Here is a 23,174-nt window from a genome sequence, read left to right on the forward strand (position 1 = left end):
TTCGGTGGTCATCACTGCAGCCTCACAGCACTAGGGACCTAGGTTTGGTTCCAGCCTGAGGCGACTGTCTGTATGGAGTTTGCACATTCTCCCCGTGTCTGCATGCGTTACCACCGGGTGCTGCAGTTTCCTTCCATAGTCCAAAGATGTACAGATGAGGTGGATTGGCTATGCTAAATTGCCTATATTGTTGGACAATATAGGCAATCATGGGAAAATGCAGGACCATGGGGATTGGATGGACCACAGCTCTTGGGAAACTAGGTGAAGCTTTATGGGCCGAATGGCCTTATATCCACACAGTAGGGATTTTTGATGAAAGACTCCGACCTGAAATGTCAACTCCCCTTCTCCTCTAATGCTGCTTGGCCTCCTGTGCTATTTTTGCAGCTCCACTCTTTGTCGACTCATTCCATAGCTTTATTAAGGAGGGAATCAAATGCACCACAATTCCCAGCGATCAGTGCGACCTGCGCGCCCGGAACGAAGGCGTGGCGGGGTTAAACAGATCAACCCCGGGCGTTGCTAAGGAACCAGCTGCTCCGCCCACCCACAGCCGGCAGTCGCAGGCGTGGGTGGGGGGGGTTTGGGTGACATAATTGATTGACATACAATACAGCCAATGGTCACGAGGAACATGACGAGGAGCCGGCGGGATCAGACCAATGAGCGGCGGTGAGTGGGGCGGGCCCTCTGGGATGGAAGGTTCCGGTTGAATCTGGTGAACGGGAAAGGGGGCCGGAGCTGCGCCGGTACGCGTGAGCCCAAAAGATAGCGAATACCTGACAGATCATACCTCCTCAGTCGGATAGAAATCACTTTTAATTGTTTTACCTGTTGTTTATTAAAAAAAAAATCCATGTAGTGTAATTTATTGTGGTATTAAGTTCCTTCCCCTCCCCCCACGTTTTTTTTTGTCCTGGGGGGGTTGTCGGCCTGTAATTTGATTTTTTTCTTAAACAGGAAACAACAGCAAAAACATTATTTTTTCAAAAAAAAACTTTTTTTTGGCTTGAACCTCGTTGTTAACATGCCACAACCGAAGTCCCGTAAGGTTGCGATATTAGGATACAGATCAGTGGGTGAGTAAAAAGCGCCTGGCACAGCCCAGCCTGTGCACTGAGTGAGCAGCAGCTTCTGTCTTTTAACCCAGAGACGGCAATGTTCATCATTTGCAAACATTCGTGCTTGTTTTGTAAGCTCTTACAACCAGTTTTTATATAGCTGTGCATTGACATAGGGTTAGCAGAAATTTTAATGGCATTATTACTTGTTATAGAAAATACTCCAGCTAGACTTTTTTTTCTAAAGAATAAAACAATGTTTCCACAAGCGACCTTGTGTAACAAGCAATAATGTCTAAACATGAGCTTGTGGGAACACCGTTTTATTCTGTGTTTTATACAAAGTGTATTTTACATATCCGTGTATTTCCATGAACTCGTTATTTAGAGACGTTATTCCTTTTCTTTACAAGATCTTGTAACCTTTATAAATTTGTGTAGGCTGAGCAGGAAGCTGAAAGACATTGCTTGTTTTCGAAAATCTTGCAACTCGTTCTCGTTTGTCGGTATTTCCTTAACCTAATCATTATTGCTTGATCCAAAAGATCCCGTAACTATTTAGATTGTATTTTTACATTAACGTAAAACTCTAGATTAAATCTCTGGAATAACTAACCTCGTGTAATGGCTGACTTGCCTTCCTTCCTCAGCCTTACTTTGTTTTACTACCGAATGGTGGTGTGTTACTAATTTTAGGAACTAATGTATCTAGTTAGCTGCCAACAACTTTTAAAGTTTTTTATTAAGAGACTTTATTGGATTAATTAACCTCATGCAATGATTGCCTATTCTTCCCCAGGATGGAGCTTTGTTTTGTGTCATGAGTCGGTGTGATGCATGTTAAATGTGTTTTTTCTGGTTTGTTCCAGCGGCTTTAATTCACAAAGGAATTCTCTGGGAAACCTAACCCCGCGTAATGACTGTCCTTAACTTCCCCTCCCCCAGGGCCAGCTTTGTTTTAGCTTTTCAGCGACAGCTGGTAGAGATACAAGCATTATTACAGTGATGTATTTCTTGGAATTTGTTTGTAGAGTGTCTTTTAAAAGAGTATTACAGACTGCAGTCGGTAACACTTATTCTAAAAGTAGTTTTTTAAATGTTAACATTACACACTATTTTGAAATGTAAACTTCGACTTAAAATAGTTGGATGCTCCATAAACAATAACGTTATAGTTTAGTGAAACTTGGATTCACCATTTTAAAATAGATGTTCCTTATAATAAGTGGGCCTTTTATCTGCATTCAATGTTGCAAGTTTTACCTTTTGATTTTAATAATTTATGTATAATGTTGCATCAGTTTAGTGATGAAGTTTGATGAGCAGTGAACAATGAAGGTTGGTTTACAACAGCAAGTTATTTACCTGAAGGAAAAATACGCTTGTGTAGTATCTGTGCAGGATTTCAACTTAATGTTAGTAGGTTGAGATTTATTACCAAGCTATTAAATATTTCAAAACATAAATATTGCACAAAGGTACCTTCAGCAGAAATAACTGCCTTGATACCTTCACCCTAAACAGCCAGAAGGATTTTGCAATTATGAGATAATTATGCTTTCAGTTTTATAATGTTTCAGTCTGTCCAGAATCTGGCTGCTATCTAGATATTTATGATTGCAGTAAATAGATTATTGCCTAATGCAGCAATTGCCTTATATATGTTGAGATTCATTTTGGAGCATCCTGTGTTTGATGTGCTTTCTGGATGTGGAAGTAAACAATTGGACTTCTTTCAGGACTAGACTACTTTTGGTGTATTTTAGGAATTACGGTTTTAGGAATTACGGTTTTTGGAATCATGTGCCTCTTTGAACAAGGAACATGGTATAAATATATTGCCATTAGATTTCTGTGGCTTTGAGTTGCAAGCATTTTTCTGTTGCTGAAAAAATCCTAGAGTGGAACAGGTTCATTTATTAAGGACCTGGTCATTTTTGTGAGTAGTAGTGCAGGTTGCCTTGATGCAGGATTGAAACTTCAATATTTCTTGGCTTGCCAGCTGAGAACTGACTCACCAATTGTAATACAGTAAATAAATTTAAGCAGTGCTTTTACTAGTATTTAATAGAGAAACCAGTGCAAAACAATTTGAGCTAGCAGAGTATTTAGTAAAGGCATTGGTAAATGTGTATTTGCAAAGTCAAGGCCATTGACATGACATTGATAACATGGCCTGTTTCACTTAGGATTGGAATGACACTGCAAACTGAGTTGTATTATGCCCTTGAAATGTACTCCAGAATGTTACTGTTTGTCTTCATACACACAGGCTTGCTTTTTAAAATTTTGGTCTGTATTTTTGTGTAAGAGTGATGGGCAGAGAGGACAAGCTCTGACAGTTGAACAATTGGAATCAAGGCAGTGCTGATCTTGTCATTTGGATTACATTGATATTGAAATTTTAATGTGGCAAGTGGCAATATCTATGTTCAATCCAATAAATAATCAAGCTTCTGTGGTTCATCTGTGGTGTGGCTAATAGCAGATTTACAGCAAACTGGTGTCTTTCCCATTAGTTGCACAATCTTATATTGGCTACAGTTAGCTCTGTTTTCAGAATGTCATTGATCATTTAAGACACAACATTAGACAGGGGACGAAACATCTGCAACACAAATTCCCAGCTCGGCGAACAGAACCACAACAACGAGCACCCGAGCTACAAATCTTCTCACAAACTTTGAACACAACATTCAGTTGTGTTCTTAGCTTGGACTATCTGGAATGCTTAGTTTTTGCTGTTGTTTTGATGCATACTTGATTGCCCTTGCAATAAAGACTAATATTCCATAGGATTTTCCTATTTATTTAATATACCTGTATGTTAACTTTGTGATTTATCTATACGAGCATCCATAAACCTCAGTACTGCTGCATACGGAAGTGTCCGCATTTAAATATTAGATTAGATTACATTACAGTGTGGAAACAGGACCTTCGGCCCAACAAGTCCACACCAACCCGCCGAAGCGCAACCCACCCGTACCCCTACATTTCTATTCCTCCTGTCAAAGAGGACAGCCTCAATTTATCTGGGTGCCAGTGCATACTCTGCATCTTCTGCACAACTTGCTGTCGCACTTAGCAAATTTGGTTGCAGTACATTGTCACCTGGTACTACAGAATGCTTGTGTTACTGAGAAAGAGACTTGCTGTTAAAATTTCATATTTGCATTTATCAGGACAGACTCCAGAATATCAAATTTTAAAGGTACAGTAATTTATACTTATGAGAAAAGGGTGATTTGGAGATGCTGGTGTTGGACTGTGGTGTACAAAGTTAAAAATCACACAATGCCAGGTTATAGTCCAACAGGTTTATTTGGAAGCACTAGCTTTCGGACCGCTGCTCCTTCAGGTGGTTGTGGCATATAAGATCATAAGACACAGAATTTATAGCGCGAGTTTACAGTATGATGTCACTGAATTCATATATTGAAAAAGACCTGGATTGTTTAAGTCTCCTCTTTTAGAATAAACATGTTGGTTTCAGTTCTTTCATATGTAAATCGCAGAACTTTTTTTAAAGTTACATTCTCAAGTGAACTTTAACAATTGGTGTCATGTTGGCCCAGATAATACATTGAAGCTGCGACATGCCCTGTGTGAGACTGTGCCACAATGTTCAGACTGATTCTAATCTTTAAAAAAAGGATTTACAGAATCTTACATGGATTCATGCAGTTTTTGAGCAAAATAAAATCTAATTCTGCAAGTACAAATTCACCCCACAAACTTGTGTGAGTGTGGGTTTGTGTGTGGTCGGGTATGAGTGTCTGTGAGAGTGTACGTGTGTGAGGATAAAGGTATAGGAGTCTGTGAGTGTGTGCGTGAGAGTGTGGGAGTGTATGTGTGAGCGTACAAGAGAGGATCTGCGTGAGTGTATGGGTCTGTAGGAGTGAGTGTCTGTAGAAGTGTGTATCTGTAGTGCAGTGGGGTCACCTGTAGTGTAACATGAACCCAAGGTCCCAGTTGAGGCCAACCCCATGGGTACCGATCTTGGCTATCAGCTTCTGCTTGATCACTTTGCGTTGTTGCCTGTTCCGAAGTGCACCTTGGCGGACATTCACCCGAAGGCCAGAGGTTGAAAGTCCCGGACCACTGTAGTATTCTCCGATTGGGAGGGAACACTCCTGATTGTTGTGCGGTGTCCATTCATCCGTTGCTGTAGCCTCTGCTCGGTCTCACCAATGTACCATGCTTCAGGGCATCCTTGCCTACAGCATATGAGACACAGCGGGATGTGTCCCCATGTGTAATGGTGGTATCAGTGTCGACACTTTGACATGTCTTGCTGCGTCTACTGTGGCGGTGTTGTCCTGAAAGCTGGGCACTTTGCTACGAACAATGATCTGTTTGAGGTTTGGTGGTTGTTTAATGATAAGTGGAGGCATGAGGAAGGTCTTCGCGAGGTGCTCATCCTCATTGATAACGTGTTGCAGGCTGCGAAGAACATGGCATAGTTTTTCGGTTACTGGGCAACGAAGGGTAGCCTATCGGTTGTGGTTCGTGTCTATCTCCTGAGGAGGTCATTACAGTTTCTTGCTGTGGCACATCAGGACTGGTGGCTGATGAGTTGAGCATCATACATACTCTGCTCTTATGAGGGCATCCTTGAGTACTTCCAGGTCCCGTCACGTTCTTCCTCATCTGAACAGACCCTGTGTACGCGTACGGCTGGTCCACAGGGGATGGTTGTTTTAATGTTTCACATCATGTAGCATCGTGAGGTTATCTGTGGGTTTGCGTTAGAGTGAGGTACCCATTATTGATAGAGATGCCTGTGTCCAAGAATGAGATAGATAATAAAAAGTAGTCCATGGTGGGATGAAACCCATTGATATCACTGTGTAATTATTTCAGTGACTCCTCGCTATGGGTCCAGAGAAAGAAAATGTCGTCAGTGTACCTGATGTCTGTACATCAGGTACACTGACGACATTTTCTTCCTCTGTTGGTTCGAGGTCCTTTGTAGAGAAGAAGTTTTGTTCAAACCTGTGCTTGAAAATGTTCGCATATTGGGGTGCAAATTTGATCCCCATGGCTGTTGTGTGTGTCTGGATGAAGAACTGGTTGTCAAAGGTGAAAATGTCGTGGTCGAGGATAAAGCGGATGAGTTGTAGGATGGTGCTCGGAGATTGACAGTTGTTGGTGTTGAGTACTGAGACTGTTGCCGCAATACCATCACGGAGGATGCTGAAACGTCCACTGTGACAAGGAATGTTCCTGGTTCAACTGGTCCATGGGTGCTGCGTTTCTGAAAGAAATCAGTAGTGTCGGTGCTAATTCGTGATTAGTGGACTCTGGTTGAGGTGTGCTGATGGGGAATACATAAGAATACAGTTGGCTCTCAAGCTTAATAGCAGACAAATTGACTGTGGTTGAAGGATTGCCATGAGAAAAGCACCATGGTACTGTTGTTTAAATGCTTTTGGATATGATTCTGTGATTGGACATCGTTTCATCATTTAGAGAAGATGATGGCCTTATGGTATTATTACTAGACCATTAATCCAGAGACCTAGGTAATGTTCTGGGGATGCAGATTCAAATCTTACCATGGCAGATAGTGGAATTTGAATTCAATAAAAATCTGGAATTAAGAGTCTAATTACACCATGAAACAATTGTCAATTGCTGGGAAAAACCCATTTGGTTCACTAATATCTTTTTTCGGGGAGAAAGCTGCCAACCTTACCTGGCCTGGCCTATATGAGATTCCATTTCCACAGCAATGTGGTTGACTCTTAACTGCTCTCTGTGGAAGTAGCGATGGGAAATAAATGCTGATTTGGCCAACGATGCCATTATCCCCCGAATGAAACAAAAAAATTTCTGAACAATCCCAAGCGTCCTGAGAATTACAGTAACAACCAATTTAAGACAATATAATAAAACAAAAGCATGGATGCTAGAGATCTAAAATTAAAACAGAAATGCCTGGTGAAACTCAACAGGCTTGACAGCATATGTGGGAAGAAAGCACAGTTAATATTTTGCATCCAGTGTCTCTTCAGAGTGTCTGCTGAGTTTTGCCAACAAATTCTATTTTTGAACCAATTTAAGACCTACAGTTGGGTTTTCAATGTGACTCAGTTAGTTGTGTGAAGGGCACAATAACCTGCAAACAGGTTGTGTGCAGGATTAGTACTTTTTTCAATTCAACAAAGTCATGGTAGGTATGACACATGGTAGCACCTTGACCAATCAGATCAACTTGTCTCCAGATGAAAGAAAATCTTGGGGCAATAACAACCTTTTGCATTTTCTGTAGTAATACCTCAACCAATAAATAACCTCTTGTCCAGAAGTGGGAAATAAGGCAGGGCAGGTGACTGAGGTGTCAGTGGGGGAGTACTTTGGGGCCAGCGACCATAATTCCATTAGTTTTACAATAGTGATGGAAAAGGATAGACCAGATCTAAAAGTTGAAGTTTATATTGGAGAAAGGCTAATTTTGACGGTATTAAGCAAGAACTTTCAAAAGCTGATTGGGGGCAGATGTTCGCAGGTAAAGGGACGGTTGGAAAATGGGAAGCCTACAGGAATGAGATAACTAGAATCCAGAGAAAGTATATTCCTTTTAGGGTGAAAGGAAAGGCAGGTAGGTATTGGAAATGCTGGATGACTAAAGAAATTGAGGGTTTGGTTGAGAAAACGAAGGAAGCATATCTAAGGTCGAGTGAATAGATCGAGTGAATCGAGGATAGATCGAGTGAATCCGTAGAACATTATAAATGAAGTAGGAGTATACTTAAGAGGGAAATCAGGAGGGCAAAAAGGGGACATGAGATAGCTTTGGCAAATAGAATTAAGGAGAATCCAAAGGGTTTTTACAAATACATCAAGGACAAAAGGGTAGCCAGGGAGAGAATAGGGCCACTCAAAGATCAGCAAGGCAGCCTTTATGTGGAGCCGCAGAAAATGGGGTAGATACTAAACTAGTATTTTGCATCAGCATTTAGTGGAAAAGGGTATGGAAGATATAGAACGTAGGGGAATAGATGGTGACATCTTGCAAAATGTCCATATTACAGAGGAGGAAGTACTGGGTGTCTTGAAACGCATAAAAGTGGATAAATCCCCAGGACCTGATCAGGTGTACTCTAGAACTCTGGGAAGCTAGAGAAGTGATTGCTGGGCCTCTTGCTGAGATATTTGTATCATTGATAGTCACAGGTGAGGTGCCGGAAGACTGGAGGTTGGCAAACGTGGTACCACTGTTTAAGAAGGGCGGTAAGGACAAGCCAGAGAACTATAGACCAGCGAGCCTGACGTCGGTGGTGGGGAAGTTGTTGGAGGGAATCCTGAGGGGCGGGATGTACATGTATTTGGAAAGGCAAGGACTGATTAGGGGCAATCAACATGGCTTTGTGCGTGGGAAATCATGTCTCACAAACTCGATTGAGTTTTTTGAAGAAGTAACGAAGAGGATTGCTGAAGGCAGAGTGGTAGATGTGATCTATATGGACTTCAGTAAGGCGTTCGACAAGATTCCCCATGGGAGACTGGTTAGCAAGGTTAGATCTCATGGAATGTAGAGAGAATTAGCCATTTTGATACAGAGCTGGCTCAAAGGTAGAAGACAGGGTGGTGGTGGAGGGTTGTTTTTCAGACTGGAGGCCTGTGACCAGTGGAGTGCCACAAGGATCGGTGCTGGGTCCTCTACTTTTTGTCATTTACGTAAATGATTTGGATGTGAGCATAAGAGGTATGGTTAATAAGTTTGCAGATGACACCAAAATTGGAGGTGTAGTGGACAGTGAAGAGGGTTACCTCAGATTACAACAGCATCTTGACTTGATGGGCCAATGGGCTGAGAAGTGGCAGATGGAGTTTTTAATTCCGATAAATGCGAGGTGCTGCATTTTGGGAATGCAAATCTTAGCAGGACTTATACACTTAATGGTAAGGTCCTAGGGAGTGTTGCTGAACAAAGAGACCTTGGAGTGCAAGTTCATAGCTCCTTGAAAGTGGAATCGCAGGTAGATAGTGAAGAAGGCGTCTGGTATGCTTTTATTGGTCTGAGTATTAAGTACAGGAGTTGGGAGGTCATGTTGCAGCTGTACAGGACATTGGTTAGGCCACTGTTGGAATATTGCGTGCATTTCTGGTCTCCTTCCTATGAGAAGGATGTTGTGAAACTTGAAAAGGTTCAGAAAAGATTTACAACGATTTTGCCAAGGTTGGAGGATTTGAGCTATAGGGAGAGGCTGAGCAGGCTGGGGTTGTTTTTCCTGGAGCGTCGGAGGCTGAGGGGTGTCCTTTTAGAGGTTTGCAAAATTGAGGGGCATGGATAGAGTAAATAGACAAAGTCTTTTCCCTGGGGTGGGGGAGTCAGAACTACAGGGCATAGGTTTAGGGTGAGAGGGGAAAGATATAAAAGAGCCCTAAGGGGCAACCTTTTCACAGAGGGTGGTGCATGTATGGAATGAGCTGCCAAAGGAAGTGGTGGAGGCTGTTACAATTGCAACATTTAAGAGACATTTGCATGGGTATATGAATAGGAAGAGTTTGGAGGGATATGGGCCGGGTTCTGGCAGGTGGAGGTAGATTGCTTTGGAATATCAGGTCGGCATGGACAGGTTGGATCAAAGGGTCTGTTTCCATGTTGTACATCTCTATGACTCTAAGTATAAATTCTTATTCCCTTTGAAGTTTGGCATTCCTGTACCTGTACTAATGAATGCAAGATAATAAAAAAGTTAATCTGTTTGCCTCTTTTCAAGAATATAATCCACTTGGTTCCTTTATTCAGATCAAAACATAGCTTCTAAGTAATTGAGGTCCCAGCAGTGATCCCTGTGGTACTTAAATAGTTGGCAAGCCTGGAATGACATCTTCCATCAGAAATTTTTTCCCAGTTTAATCTTATCCTTCATAAAATCATAGAATCCATTCAGTGTGGAAGCAAGCCATTCAGCCCATCGAGCCTATACCAATCCACTGAAGTGTATCCCATCCAGACACCCCCCCCCCCCCCCACCCCCATTTATCCCTGTAATCCCACGTATCGCATGGCTCACCCACCTATCATGCACATCCCTAGACACTATGGGCAATTTAGCATGGCTGATCCACCTCACCTGCTTATCTTCTGACTGTGGGAGGAAACCAGAGCACCTGGAGAAACCCACACAGATAAGGGGAAAATGTGCAAATTTCACAGTCACCCGAGGCTGGAATTGAATATAGGAGATATGGTTAGTAAGTTTGCAGATTACACCAAACTTGGAGGTGTAGTGGACAGCAAAGAAGAAATCGTGATCAGCCGGGCCACCGGGCTGAGGAATGGCAGATGGAGTTTAATTTAGATAAATGTGAGGTGCTGCATTTTGGAAAGGCAAATCGGAGCAAGACTTGTCCACTTAATGGTAAGGACCTGGGATGTGTTGCTGAACAAAGAGAACTTAGAGTGCAGGTTCATAGTTCCTTGAAAGTGGATAAGATAGCAAAGCAGGCTTTTGGTATGCTTGTCTTTATTGGTCAGAGCATTGAGTATAGGAATTGGGAGGTCATGTTGTGGCTGTACATATTAGGCTACTTTTGGAGTGCAGCTTGCAATTCTGGTCTCCCTGCTATAGGAAGGATCTTATGAAACTTGGGTACAGAAAACATTTACAAGAATGCCAGGTTTGGAGGGTTTGAGCTATAGAGAAGAGGCTGAATAGACTGGGGCTATTTTCCTTGGAGCATCGGAAGCTGAGGAGAGACCTTAGAGGTTTATAAAATCATGAGGGCATGGATAGACTAAATAGACAAGGCCTTTTTCACAGGATATGGGAGTCTGAAATTAGAGGGCATAGGTTTAGGGGAAAGATTTAAAAGGAACCTAAGGACCAACTTTTTCACAGTGCATGGTGCCAGAAGAGGTGATGGCGGGTGATAGTATGCTGCATTTAAAAGTCATCAATAGGAAGGGTTTAGAGGGATATGCACCAAATGTTGGCAAACAGGACTTGATTTATATCGGACATGTGGTCGGCATGGATGAATTGGATCGAAGGGTCGGTTTCTGTGCTGTATATCTCTGTGACTCTAATATGGTTGCTAATTAATGGCTGCTCATTTGATTTTTGCAGGTGTTGGGAGCTAAATTCTTGAAGTACAACTCTGCAGCATACGTGGCTCCAATATAAAATCTAGTGTTTTACAAATGTAATTTAATTTGTGAAGGAGGTTAATTGATTAACCGTCAGGCTATGAAAACTGGTGTTAATCTTAAAAGGGCCACTTATTTGTGGCATTCTTTTGAGCAGCTTGAATTTAAAGATTCAAGCAGTGGAAAAAAGATGTGCTCTGTCGGAAACTGAAATATTCTTTTTTTTTTCCAAGCATTTATATTCACAAAATAGTACTGTTATGCTGTTCTCTGCAAAATTATTTGGTCCTCAAAGATTTTTTGCAAGATTACATAGGCCTGTCAACTGTGACATTTAAAGGTCTTTTGTGGGGTGGGTTGGCAGATACAGCGGCTGAACATTAGACTCTCAATTAAGCTGCGTTGAATCGCAGTATTGATTAACATTTGCAGTCTGACTTCTTCATTATAGCAAGGCTCGGCTGGTTAAAGTATGGAAGACAGAACTAGCTGATGAGGGACCTGTTCCTGCAGTAAATGCGTTCTGGCAGTTAGGTGACTGAATTCTTAATGGCCCCTCGAGTTTGTTTCCATCGTCTCAGCCAAGAGAATGTGAATGTGCAAAAGTAAAATACTGCAGGTATTAAATTAAATCCAAAAGATCTACAAGCACTTAGCAGATCAGGCAGCAATATTGGAGAGACATTTTATCATTCTACACAATATATATGAAGTATTCATAAAATTTGGGTTTTCATTTGGCTTAAAGGACCTAAGGGCTCATTTCAGAGGTGACCACATTGTGAGGAGCGAGTAGAATATGTACTAAATTGACTGAGATAAACAAAAAGTTATAATTATGCCATTGTAATTGACAAATCTATGTTTACATTGTACAAGTATAGTTAGAATATTTATTAATCAAAATATATAATCTACAATACAATACAATGTTTGTGCATGTAACTCACTTGCTTTTCCAGTCATTTCCTGCCTGTTAATTTATGGTGAAGCTTTTCCATGTGTGTCCTTCCAGCACAACTACACCTGCCCTGAGTTTATCATCTGATTGTCCCACAAGTTGAACCCTATAATTTCTTTTCCTTACTCTGTTGGCAGTTTCGTTGCATCATGACTGACCATCAACTTGTACACAGTACTGTTTGGGATCTCATGGTAAAATTGCTAATCACCTTAAAGCTTTTTCCTAATCATGTGAAAGGAAGTTATTTTTGATGAATGAGACTAGGATTCTTTCAAGGGGTTCCTCGCAACCGACTGGGATATCCTTATTATACATATAATGAATAGCACATGGTAGTGGAGTGCTTTGAACGAGAGCTCTTAAATCTTATGAGAATGGAAAACAAATTAATTGAGACTTACAATGTAGGTTCTCTTTGCCTTACTTAGATCAATGCAATTGTGATTTTTTTTTCTTTCCTTGATCATCCATGCCAAAAATCCCATTTTGTTGTTTTTTCCATATGTTATATTCACACCATGTCAATTGCACCCTTTGCTCAATCTACTCTGACCTTTAACCTAAAATAATTGTTAGTACCTCAACTGTGACAGAGGAAGATGCTTACCAAGACAATAATGGTGTACAAAGGATCTTGTGTAAATGCAAGTGTTGTGCTTTTTTCAGCAGTTCCTCATGTCATAGAGGACAAAGGGATTGATGAAGAGGGGGAAGTAGAGTACAAGCCTAAGCTTGCGGGTAACATGCAAACAGATTGTGAAGAGAAAAAGATTCATTAAGGCAAATGCAAGTCCTTTACAGTCAGAAAAAGCTATAATGGGGAATGAAGTGATCGCAGACCAGTCAAATGCATAATTGATTGCTTTCACAAAGGAGGACACAAATAACATTCCACAAATGTTGAGGAGCATAGTTTAATGAGATGGAGGAACAGAAGGAAATCGGTTTAGTAGGGAAATGGTGGTGGGGAAATTGGTGGGTGTAAGAGGCAGTAAATACCTAGGGAGTGATAATTTGCATGTCAGAGTATTTAAAGAAGTGACCCTAGAAATAATGGATCCATTAATAATTGTCTTTCAAGATTCTATAAACTCTGGACCGTTCCTACAGATTGGAGATTAGCTAATGTAACCCCATCATTTTAAAAAAAAGTGGATAGAATTGTAGACCAGTTAACCTGACGTGAGTAGTGGGAAATATCCATCATAAAAATGAGTCCATTATAAAAATTTAACAGTAGAACACTGAGGCAAACCGTGACAAGATTTGAAAGAAGTTTGGATTTATGAAAGGGTAATCATGTTTGAGAAATCTGGACTTTTTAAAGGATGTAACTAGGTGTGTTAACTGGGAGAGCTATTGAATGTAGTTGAGTTGGACTTGAGTCATAGATGTACAAATCAGTTCGATTTGTACATGCTGACCAGATACCCTGAATTAATCTAGTCCCATTTGCCAGCATTTGTCCTATATTCTTCTTAAACTCTTCATATTCTTATACTCATCCAGATGCGTTTTAAATGTTGTAATTGTACCAGCCTCCACCTTTGGCAGCTCATTTCATACATGCACTACCCTCTGCATTTTTAAAAAAAAAAAGCTGCCCCTTAGGTTCCTTTTAAATCTTTCTCCTCTAACCTTACAACAAGCCCATAGTGTTCAGGGATGTGTAGGTAAAGTGCATTAATCTGGATAAAATGTAGAGTAATAAGGGAATGTGTCTGGGTGGGTTACTGTTGGGAGGATTGGTATGGACTTGGGCCAAAGGGCCTGTTTCCACAGGGTAGGGATTGTATGATTCTATGCACCTTGGGGTTGGGGGGAGGTTTCAAACCTAATCAGCCTCTCCCTATAAGCTCAAACTCTTCAACTGTGGCAGCATCCTTATAAATTTTTTCCGAACCCTTTCAAGTTTCACAAGATCCTTCATTGTAGTAGGGAGACCAGAATTGCATGCTGTATTCCAAACGTGGACTGACCAAAGTCCTGTACAGCCACAACATGACCTACTAACTCCTATTCTCAATGCACTGACCAATAAAGGCAAGCATACCAAACACCTGCTTCACTATCCTATCCATTTGCGAGACTTTCGGAAGGTTTTTGATAAGGTCTCACATGAGATGTTGGCATGTAAAATGAAAGCATACAGGGTTGAAGGTGATTGCCAGACCAGAAAGAACTGTACGAATAAGTGGCAGCCAGTGACTAGGGGGCTATTGCAGGGGTGAGTGCTTGGATTCCCCCTGGCTGTTATATTAATGAGTTAGATGAGGGCAGAAAATGTGCTATGTCCAAGTTTGCAGACCATATAAAGCTGGGTTGGAGGGTTAACTGTGATTTGAATGCAGAGACTTTTCAGTGTGACTTGGGCAAGTTGAGTGAATTGGCAGATTTGTTTTTATTCATTTGAGAATGTAGGCATTCTAATTGTCAGAGTCCATCCTAACTGCTAGAGTCAACCACATTGCTGAGAGTCTGGAGTTACATGTAGGCCAGAACGGATAATGATTTCCTTTGCTAAAGAGGATCAATGAACTGACAATTGATAGCAGTTTCATGGTCAACGTTAGTCTATTAATTCCAGGCATTTATCAAATTCAGATTTCACCATCTGTTGTGGGGGGATTCAAACCACGGTCCATAGAAAATTATGTGGATCTCTGGTTTAATGCCACTAGGCCCTCGTCTTCTCCTCTTCTCTCTCCTCTCCCCTCCCCTCCTCCTCTTTCCACCCCCCCCCCCCCACTGCCGCTAACAATGAGGTATAATATGGATAAATGTGGGGTCATTCACTTTGGTAGCATAAATAGAAAGGCAGATTATTATCTGGATGGAGATATATTTAGAAGGGAGGAGGTCCAGCGAGATGAGGGTGTCCTTGTACATCAATTGCTGAAAGTAAACATACATATGCAGTAGTTGGTGTAGAAGGCAAATAATATGTTGCCCTTCATAACAAGAGGAGTCGAGTATAGGTGCAGGGATGTCTAGCTGCAATTGTGCTATGCCTTGGTGAGACCACAGCTGAAGTACAATGTGCAGTTTTTTATCTTTAGGAAGGATGTTCTGGCTATGGATGAAGTGCAATGAAAGTTTATCAGACTAATTCCTGGAGTGGCAGGAGTGACATGAAGAGAGACCGAATCTGTTAGGATTATATTCATTGGGGTTTATAAGAATAAAGATTGAATGTTTCAAGGAGTTCGGTATAGGTCTTGGGCTAAAGGGACCAAAGGATATGGGGAGGATGTGGGAACAGCTTACTGAGTTGGATAATTCATAGGGTTTACCCTGCTCCTATTTTCTGTAGTTCTAACTCTCCCATTGTTTTCAGATTTTCCATTACAATGCTTCCAAACCTGTAAAGTCCCTGTCAATACTTTTATCTGTAGACTAATTTTCCTCGCACCTCAGCCAATACTCTTTTTTGAATTTTGAGACATTTTGTCAAAGCTTTTCGACTTGCACTCATCAAGACATTTTGCAGTAGTGCCAATTTAAGGGGAAAATCAACAATTACATTGCACAAGAAGAGAATACTGATTGTTATTTTTCATGGCAATGCCTCTACCAATGATTAAGATTTAACTGATAAGTTTGTTTAAATTTTAAACCAAGCAGGTTGACTTTGATCAAGGCATTGCTTTGGGAAAAGAACCAATGAATGACTCACCTATATTGGTGAGTTGAAACAGGTACAGTGGTTATACATGCTCATTCTGTTCATACTTTCTGTACTCAATTAGTCTACACTTGCAAAATTTGAAGCACTGTGTCCAACACTTGCTGGATAATTCTATGTGTGAGAAGAATTATGCTGACAAATAATTTAAAATTCATTTGGGCTTGCGATGTGATGCACTTGCTTGTATGAAAAGCTTTGACAAAACATGCCATTGTTTTAGCAATATTCATGTTCTGTATTGCCCAACAATTGTTTTTATATTTATTCGATTTTTTTTTATTGTTAATAATTTGGGGAGTTGGTTGGTTTGCAGAATTGGGGTTTTCTATAGAGTAGGCTACAGAATTGATTGACACCAAATTGAGGTTGGTCAGCATTTCAATAAGCAAGGGCCTGATCAACTTAGGTGTTTTCCACAATAAAAAAGAAGAAAAATTACAATAGAATAAGCAGATGATACTGTGACAAAGTTTTGCAAACATTTGCACAACAGAATGCACAATTTTAAAATAGTGCATTATGAATACTGTTGCATTTCACATAAATCAAGATGTGCTGTTTTATAACAGCAATTTGCAATATCAAACACATTCTGTTGCTATGGTGAAATCACTTCTCTTTACGATTGTAAATTGTATCAAGTAAGCAGAGGTTTAAGATGGCATGACTCTTCAGGCTCTTGATCCTACCTATTTCAAAATATGATTTTTAAAACAATTTGGGTTAGAGGTCCAAGCTCCTTTTTTGTAAAAAAAAAAAAATTTGTTTGTATTTTTCTACCCTCTGAAATGACATACATTTAGGTTTGTAGTATGTCTCACCATATATGCTGTGCAGTATGCAAATGCATATTAGAAAATCTCTGGTATTTCAGATGTTAATTTAGAAGGGTGGGCACATTATAATGTGTAAAATACAACATGCTCCTAAAGTGTAGCTACCAAGTTTAATAAATAACTTAAGTGTTTGATGAATTCACTTTCAAAATATAATTATTCTGCTTTCATTTGGGAAAAGTTAATTAAGAGCAGCAAGCATTGGCTCATGTTTCTGAAGAGTTTCTCTGTAAACTATGGATGCAAAATCTTGGATGTGACTGGGAAGTACACAATTTTTCTTTACTAGATGATCTCCTATATCACTACATTTGGGAAGTCATTTCTATTTTACATAACAATGCTACTGAATTGCTGTAGTTGAATATTTGATATTATATTTTATGATGGAGTATTATGTAATGTAATAAAGATGTGAGGATTATCAAGAGATCTTCATTATGCTAGAATTCCAAAAACAAGGATAATGGCAGGCTAAGGGGTTTGAGGGACAGGCCAGCTGTAAATTAACATTGGACCAGAAGAGTGGTAAATTCTTTTACAGTTTTTGAAATTCCCTGATCAAGTAGTATGAAATACTGAATAGCTAAAGGCCTTTTTTACTTGCACCTTGTGGTTTTAGTCTGGTACAGGATCACTATACAAATATAATATGTTCAGAATTGTGGTTACATCCTTTGCCTTTAAACAGTTTTATCATGTAAAATATACTGTCCATCCACATAGGACCATTCTTCTTTGATATATTTCCTACGAATTTATGTTAAAAAAGAAAAAGATCAAAATATTATGCGTGAGTACTATACTTGAATAACCCAAAGTGAAGCATTGCCAAAATTTTGGGAGTAGATGAGCAGCACGCTTCTGCGATGTGGGATTGGCATGCACCTGAGGGCAGTCAAACACCATCACTTTTCAGCATTTCTTTGTGTGGCTGAATAAAGCATAGAATGCATCTCAGTATTTGATATTTGTAGATTTTTTTTTAACATTTGATTTTCTTTCTCCTTTATTTACCATGTTCCTCCAAACAACTTAAAGTTTTCCCTCTCCAAAAGATTAGAATTAGATTTTGTCAGGTGTACTCGAGTACAGGAATACCTTTTAAAATTGTACAAAGATGCCATTCTGAGGCACCATCTTAAAATACAAAACCAGTTTTTTTTTAAGAAGAGAAATAAAAGAACCAGCCAAAGGGAAAAGAAAAACATCCAGATGTTCAAGTCATTATCCAAAAGAAAGGGTAAAAGTCCATATTTTAGTCTTATTATCCTGGGCTTAGCCTGGAGTTTTACTTTTTATCAGACTGTGGTACAATGGTATTTGGTACCTTACCTCATGCATGATGGTGAGCATTGGTAAGTTATTTGATAGGGAGAGGTATTTAAAAGAATTTTATGCAATACCCAAACCAGCTGTCGATACAAAAGCAATTCCAGTGGTTGCCATTAGACTGTGAACAGCAGTGAACATCAAAATTCTCCTTCCCTACTTTGAGTGCCGAACTGCATTATTGTGTTCGTTTGCCATTTTAGTCAAGATGTAGAGTGGAGATCAAAGCATTCTCACTAAGACAGTTAATGATTTAGCTTTTAAAATTCACACGAGTAAAATTTATCCTTTGCTGGTTATTTCTACACTTTTTTTCAAAAATTGCCCTAAATGTGCTTCTAGTCTATTATTCTAGTAGCTATCAAATTTCATACAAAAGAGATTTTAGTGAATAGTTGTAGGAATTGTATTTCAATTTTCTTTCTATGCAAGCTATTTATTTTACTTAATATAAAACCCATCAGTTAATTGGCAATTGCAGTACAATTACCCATCTTCTGTACTCAGCATCACATTGCTTTTGAGTGTTCTTTGCTGTTAGGGGGAATTATCTGTTCATTCAGATGGGGGAAGTAAGTGATGTAAATTATTGTATTGCTCCAATGTGATCAAATTAAATATAAGCAATGTAGATTCTGCAAAACAAGTGCTTTTGTGTTTCAAATTTAATTATTTGAGCGATGGTTTTATGTAGAGGTGCAACCATCCTGAATATTAAATTCTACGTGTCAGCATGGATGATTGTTAACTAATTTTTAAAAAATTGACCTCCGTATGATAGTACCGGAGTACAAATAATGAATGCTAGCACCATGTTTCAGTAGTTTGAACCCATTTTTGTGATTGCTTTATTATCATTAAATTGCGATTTGTCCTTCTCTGTTGAGAAGTCCTAAATTTTAAAAACTTGTATTGAATTCAATCACAGAATATTTCATTTTATGACACGCCCATGCATTATTCTTCATGTTTTTAAATCACTTAAAATTCATTATTGAAGCTCAGCCCAAATGGGTGAGGTGATGGCATACTGGTACACTCACTGGACTAGTAATTTTTTTTAATGTTCACTTGTGGGATGTGGGCACAGCTGGCTGGTCAGCATTTATTTCCCATCCCATTTGCTGTTAAGGTGTTGAACTGTCATCTTGAACCACTGCAGTCCATGTGTTGTAGTTATACCCATAATGCTTTCAGGGAGGGAATTCCAAGATTTTAACCCAGCTGCAGTTGTAATGTTCTTATTTTTCTAAACTGACATCTGAAACATCAGTTTTTTAATATCCACTTGTTGCAATGAATATAGTGTTTCAGTACCTAAAGCATCATGAATGGTGCTGAGCATATTGCAGTTGTGCATAAGGAATGACTCCAACCAGCAGAGTTTTCCCCTCTATTTCTATTGACTCTGGTTTTGTTGGGACTGTTTGATGTGACAGTCTATCACATGTAATTGTGATATCAAGGGCTGTCACTCTCACCTCACCTCTGGAATTTAGCTGTTTTGTCCATTTTTGAATAAGGCTGTAATGAGGTCAGGACCGATTGTCCTTGGTGGAACCCAAACTAGGCATGACTGAGCAGGTCTTTCTTGATAATACTGTTGATGACACCCTTTTTTTGATGATCGAGAGTAGACTGGGGCAATCATTGGCTAGATTGGATTTGTCCTGAGTTTTTGTGTATGTGACTTGTTGAGGCAATTTTCCACATTGAGGTAGATGTATATGTTGTAACTGTACTGATTCACCTTGGTTAGAATGCAAGTCTCCAGTGCTACTTATAGAATATTGTTGGAGACCATAGCCTTTCCAGTATCCAGTGCAATTAGCATTTTTTGATATTGCGTGGAGTGAGTAAGATTGGCAGAAGACTGGCACCTGTAATGCTGGAAATGTCAAGTGCAGGTCAAGTTGCATCATCCACTTGACACTTGAAGTTTGTTGCAAATCTTCAGTCTCATGTTTTCACTAGTGTGTTGAGCCCTCCCCCATCATTGAGGAAGGGTTTTGTTTTGGAGTTTCCTCATGCATTAATTGGTGAAGGAGGAGTCTATGGAAAAATTAGCAAGATGTGTTCTTGCCCTTGTTTGACTTGATGCCATGAAACTTTATGGGGTCTGAAGTCAATATTGACAACTTCCAGGGCAGCAATTCCTTGACCACATTGTGTCAGGTTGATGATTGTGTTTCCTTGGATCATAGTCACGGAATCATAACCTTACAATCAATGTCAGGCTGTTGCTTGATTAATCTGAGAGATTAGGTTACTTAGTGTGGAAATAGGCCCTTGGCCCAACAAGTCCACACTGACCCGCTGAAGCGCAACCCACCCAGACCCATTCCCCTACATTTACCCCTGCCCCTAACACTACGGGCAATTTAGCATGGCCAATTCACCTAACCTGCACATGTTTGGACTGTGGGAGGAAACCGAGCACCTGGAGGAAACCCATACAGACACGGGGAGAATGTGCAAGCTCCACACAGTCAGTCACCTGAGGCGGGAATTGAACCTGGGTCTCTGGCACTGTGAGACAGCAGTGCTAACCACTGTGGCACCATGCCGCCCACGAAGATTTAGATTAGATTACTTAGTGTGGAAGCAGGCCGTTTGGCCCAGCAAGTCCACACTGACCCGCCGAAGCGCAACCCACCCAGACCCATTCCCCTACATTTACCACTGCCCCTAACACTACGGGCAATTTAGCATGACCAATTCACCTAACCTGCACATTTTTGGACTGTGGGAGGAAACTGAAGCACCCAGTGGAAACCCATGCAGACACACGGAGAATGTGCAAACTCCACACAGACAGTTGCTGGAGCGGGAATTGAACCCAGGTCTCTGGCGCTGTTAGGGCAGCAGTGCTAACCACTGTGCCACCCAAAGCAGATGGCCTTCCCAATTTTGGCACAAGACCCCAGACATTAATGAGGTGGACTTCACAGGATTGACAGTACTGCGTTTGCTGTCTCCAATGTCTGGTTCAGTGCCTGATGGTCCATTTAGTTTCAGTCTTTGTTTCAAGACCACCTATAAGCAGCTTGATAGGCTATTCCTGAGGACAGTTAAAAGTCTCCTGTATTGCTATGGTTCTGGAGTCCGTTATCGATAAGGCAGGCAGATTTCCCCCTGTAAAGGACATTAGCTAACATGGTGGGATTTGATGATGATTGGCTATTGTTAACCTTTTTAATTCCAGGTTTTTAAAAATTGAATTCCGGTTCAAAACTTTCAATGGTGGGATTTAAACTTGGTTCCCCAAAACACTACTTGTGTCTCTGGATTATTAGTCGTGAAATTGATGTTCTGGTTATTTTCCAGGTCTTGCTGCATTTATCTGGAGTCAGATGGATTTTACCACAATTGTTAGTGGTTATGTGGTCACCACTAGCTTTTTAGTCTAGGTGTATAGGAAGTGCTCTTATTTTGTAGTTATTTTCTAATCTTTATTATAATACCTTGTCAAACACCTTTGGGAATCCAAATACACGCCATCCTCTTTATCCCTTTAACCACATTGCTTGTTAGTTCCTTAAAGAACTCTTTTAACAAAAATAGTTAAACGTGATTTTCCTTTCATAAAACCGTATGGACTCTGCCTGATGATTTAAGATTTAAAGTGTTCTGCTATAATCTTAGTAATATATTCTAGCATTATCCTTATGACAGATGGTAAGCTAACTGGAGTTTTTTTGCACCCTTTTCTCAATTTGATCGGACATTTCCAGAATGTTGGAAATTTTAAAAAAATTATGCATTCAACTGCTTTCCTAGGTTGTGTCCATCAAAACTTCAGGACCTGTCAGCCTATAGTTCTAAAAGCTTTCTCAGTACCCTGATTATAATTGTTTAAGGTTCCTCCCTTTATTTTACATCAATGTTTTACATTTAGTGTCTTTTACAGTGAAGACAACAAAATATCTGTTCAATGCATCAACCTTTTATTTTAATATCATCTTACTAATTCCCTTGACTTGCTCTGGAGAGGACAATGTAGTTACTGTTCTCATTTTTAAATATCTGTAGAAACTAGCCATCTATTTTTATATTGCTAGCATCCTTTCTTACATTGTCCACGTTAACCTGCATTTTTTAGCCATGCTTCACTTCTGATCAATCAATTTTTTTTGAGCAATTTAGTGACCTCTGTGTGCATAGCACATTATTGTGTATTCACTTGAACAGGCTGACACAGAAGTAACCTTCATAGAATTGTACACTTTTTTGAGGTTTTATGACTCCTCCTTTCTCATTAGAATGTATCTTTGCTGAGTGTTATGATATACCCCGTAAATGTCTGTCACTGCATTTACAGGATAACTCTTAATTTCAAAGTTTAACTTGAGAATTCTTTGAAAAATGAGTTCAATAAAAATTAAGTGCAGCAGCTATCAATGGATTAAATTAGATTGATTTTAATTTGCTGTATTTTTAATAACTAAATTACACTTTTGATCTTCTGTTTTAACTTGCTTTGCATTTGATTATCTCTGAATCCAAGGAAAGTATAATTAAAAATGTGGGATGATTGTTTGGGAAGAGTCACTTGACTCTTGGGGTAAAAGATTTATGAAGAAACGTTGAACAGATTGGGCCCACTGGAATTTTGTATAATAAGGAATCTTATAAAATGAGTATGTTATGTTAAATCAGAGAGATTAGAACTAGGAGACATTGCTTAAGAATAAGCAGTCATCATTTTAAGAGGGAAATGAGTATTTTTCTTGATTGTTGGAATGTGGAATTCTGTGCATTGGAATGCAGTGGAGGCTGGGGTCACCTGTTAAAAGGCTAGGTCAGATCGATTTTGATAAACCAGGGACACAGACAGGAAAGTGGATTTGAGATAAAGTCCAGATCAGCTGTGATCTTATTCAATGATGGAGCATGCTGAAGAATCAAATGGCCTACCTGACCTTTGGCCATGTAAATAGATTTTCTTTCCCTTATGATTTGGCATGATCATTTGACATTGACTTTTAATCTTGGGACATATCTGTAACTCTGGGAAGCATGTTGATTTTTAAAATTTATTACTAAATCTTGGCAATAAAGAGAATTTGGTCTGTTTTTCAAAATGCTATGTTGAACAATTTTTTTTGAACAAATTAGTGACCTCTGTGCAAAGCACATTATTGTGTATTCACTTGAACAGGCTGTTGATGTAATTTTTATTTTT

General features: G+C 39.8%; 1 protein-coding gene across 1 annotated transcript in view; it reads left to right on the top strand.

Moving 5' to 3' along the window:
- The first annotated feature begins 718 nt into the window (after positions 1–718).
- The window catches only part of rheb (Ras homolog, mTORC1 binding), a 113,736-nt gene continuing 91,280 nt past the window's right edge, over positions 719–23,174 (top strand). Inside the window, exon 1 of the mRNA XM_043690757.2 lies at positions 719–1,082. Within this exon, the coding sequence (XP_043546692.1) occupies positions 1,031–1,082 (52 nt within the window). The 5' untranslated portion in view covers positions 719–1,030. The remainder of the gene's footprint in view (positions 1,083–23,174) is intronic.

The sequence above is a fragment of the Chiloscyllium plagiosum genome, unplaced genomic scaffold (assembly GCF_037043375.1).
Source record: "Chiloscyllium plagiosum isolate Xiang-an unplaced genomic scaffold, Cpla_swu_hap1 HiC_scaffold_5, whole genome shotgun sequence".
In the NCBI taxonomy this organism is placed as follows: Eukaryota; Metazoa; Chordata; class Chondrichthyes; order Orectolobiformes; family Hemiscylliidae; genus Chiloscyllium; species Chiloscyllium plagiosum.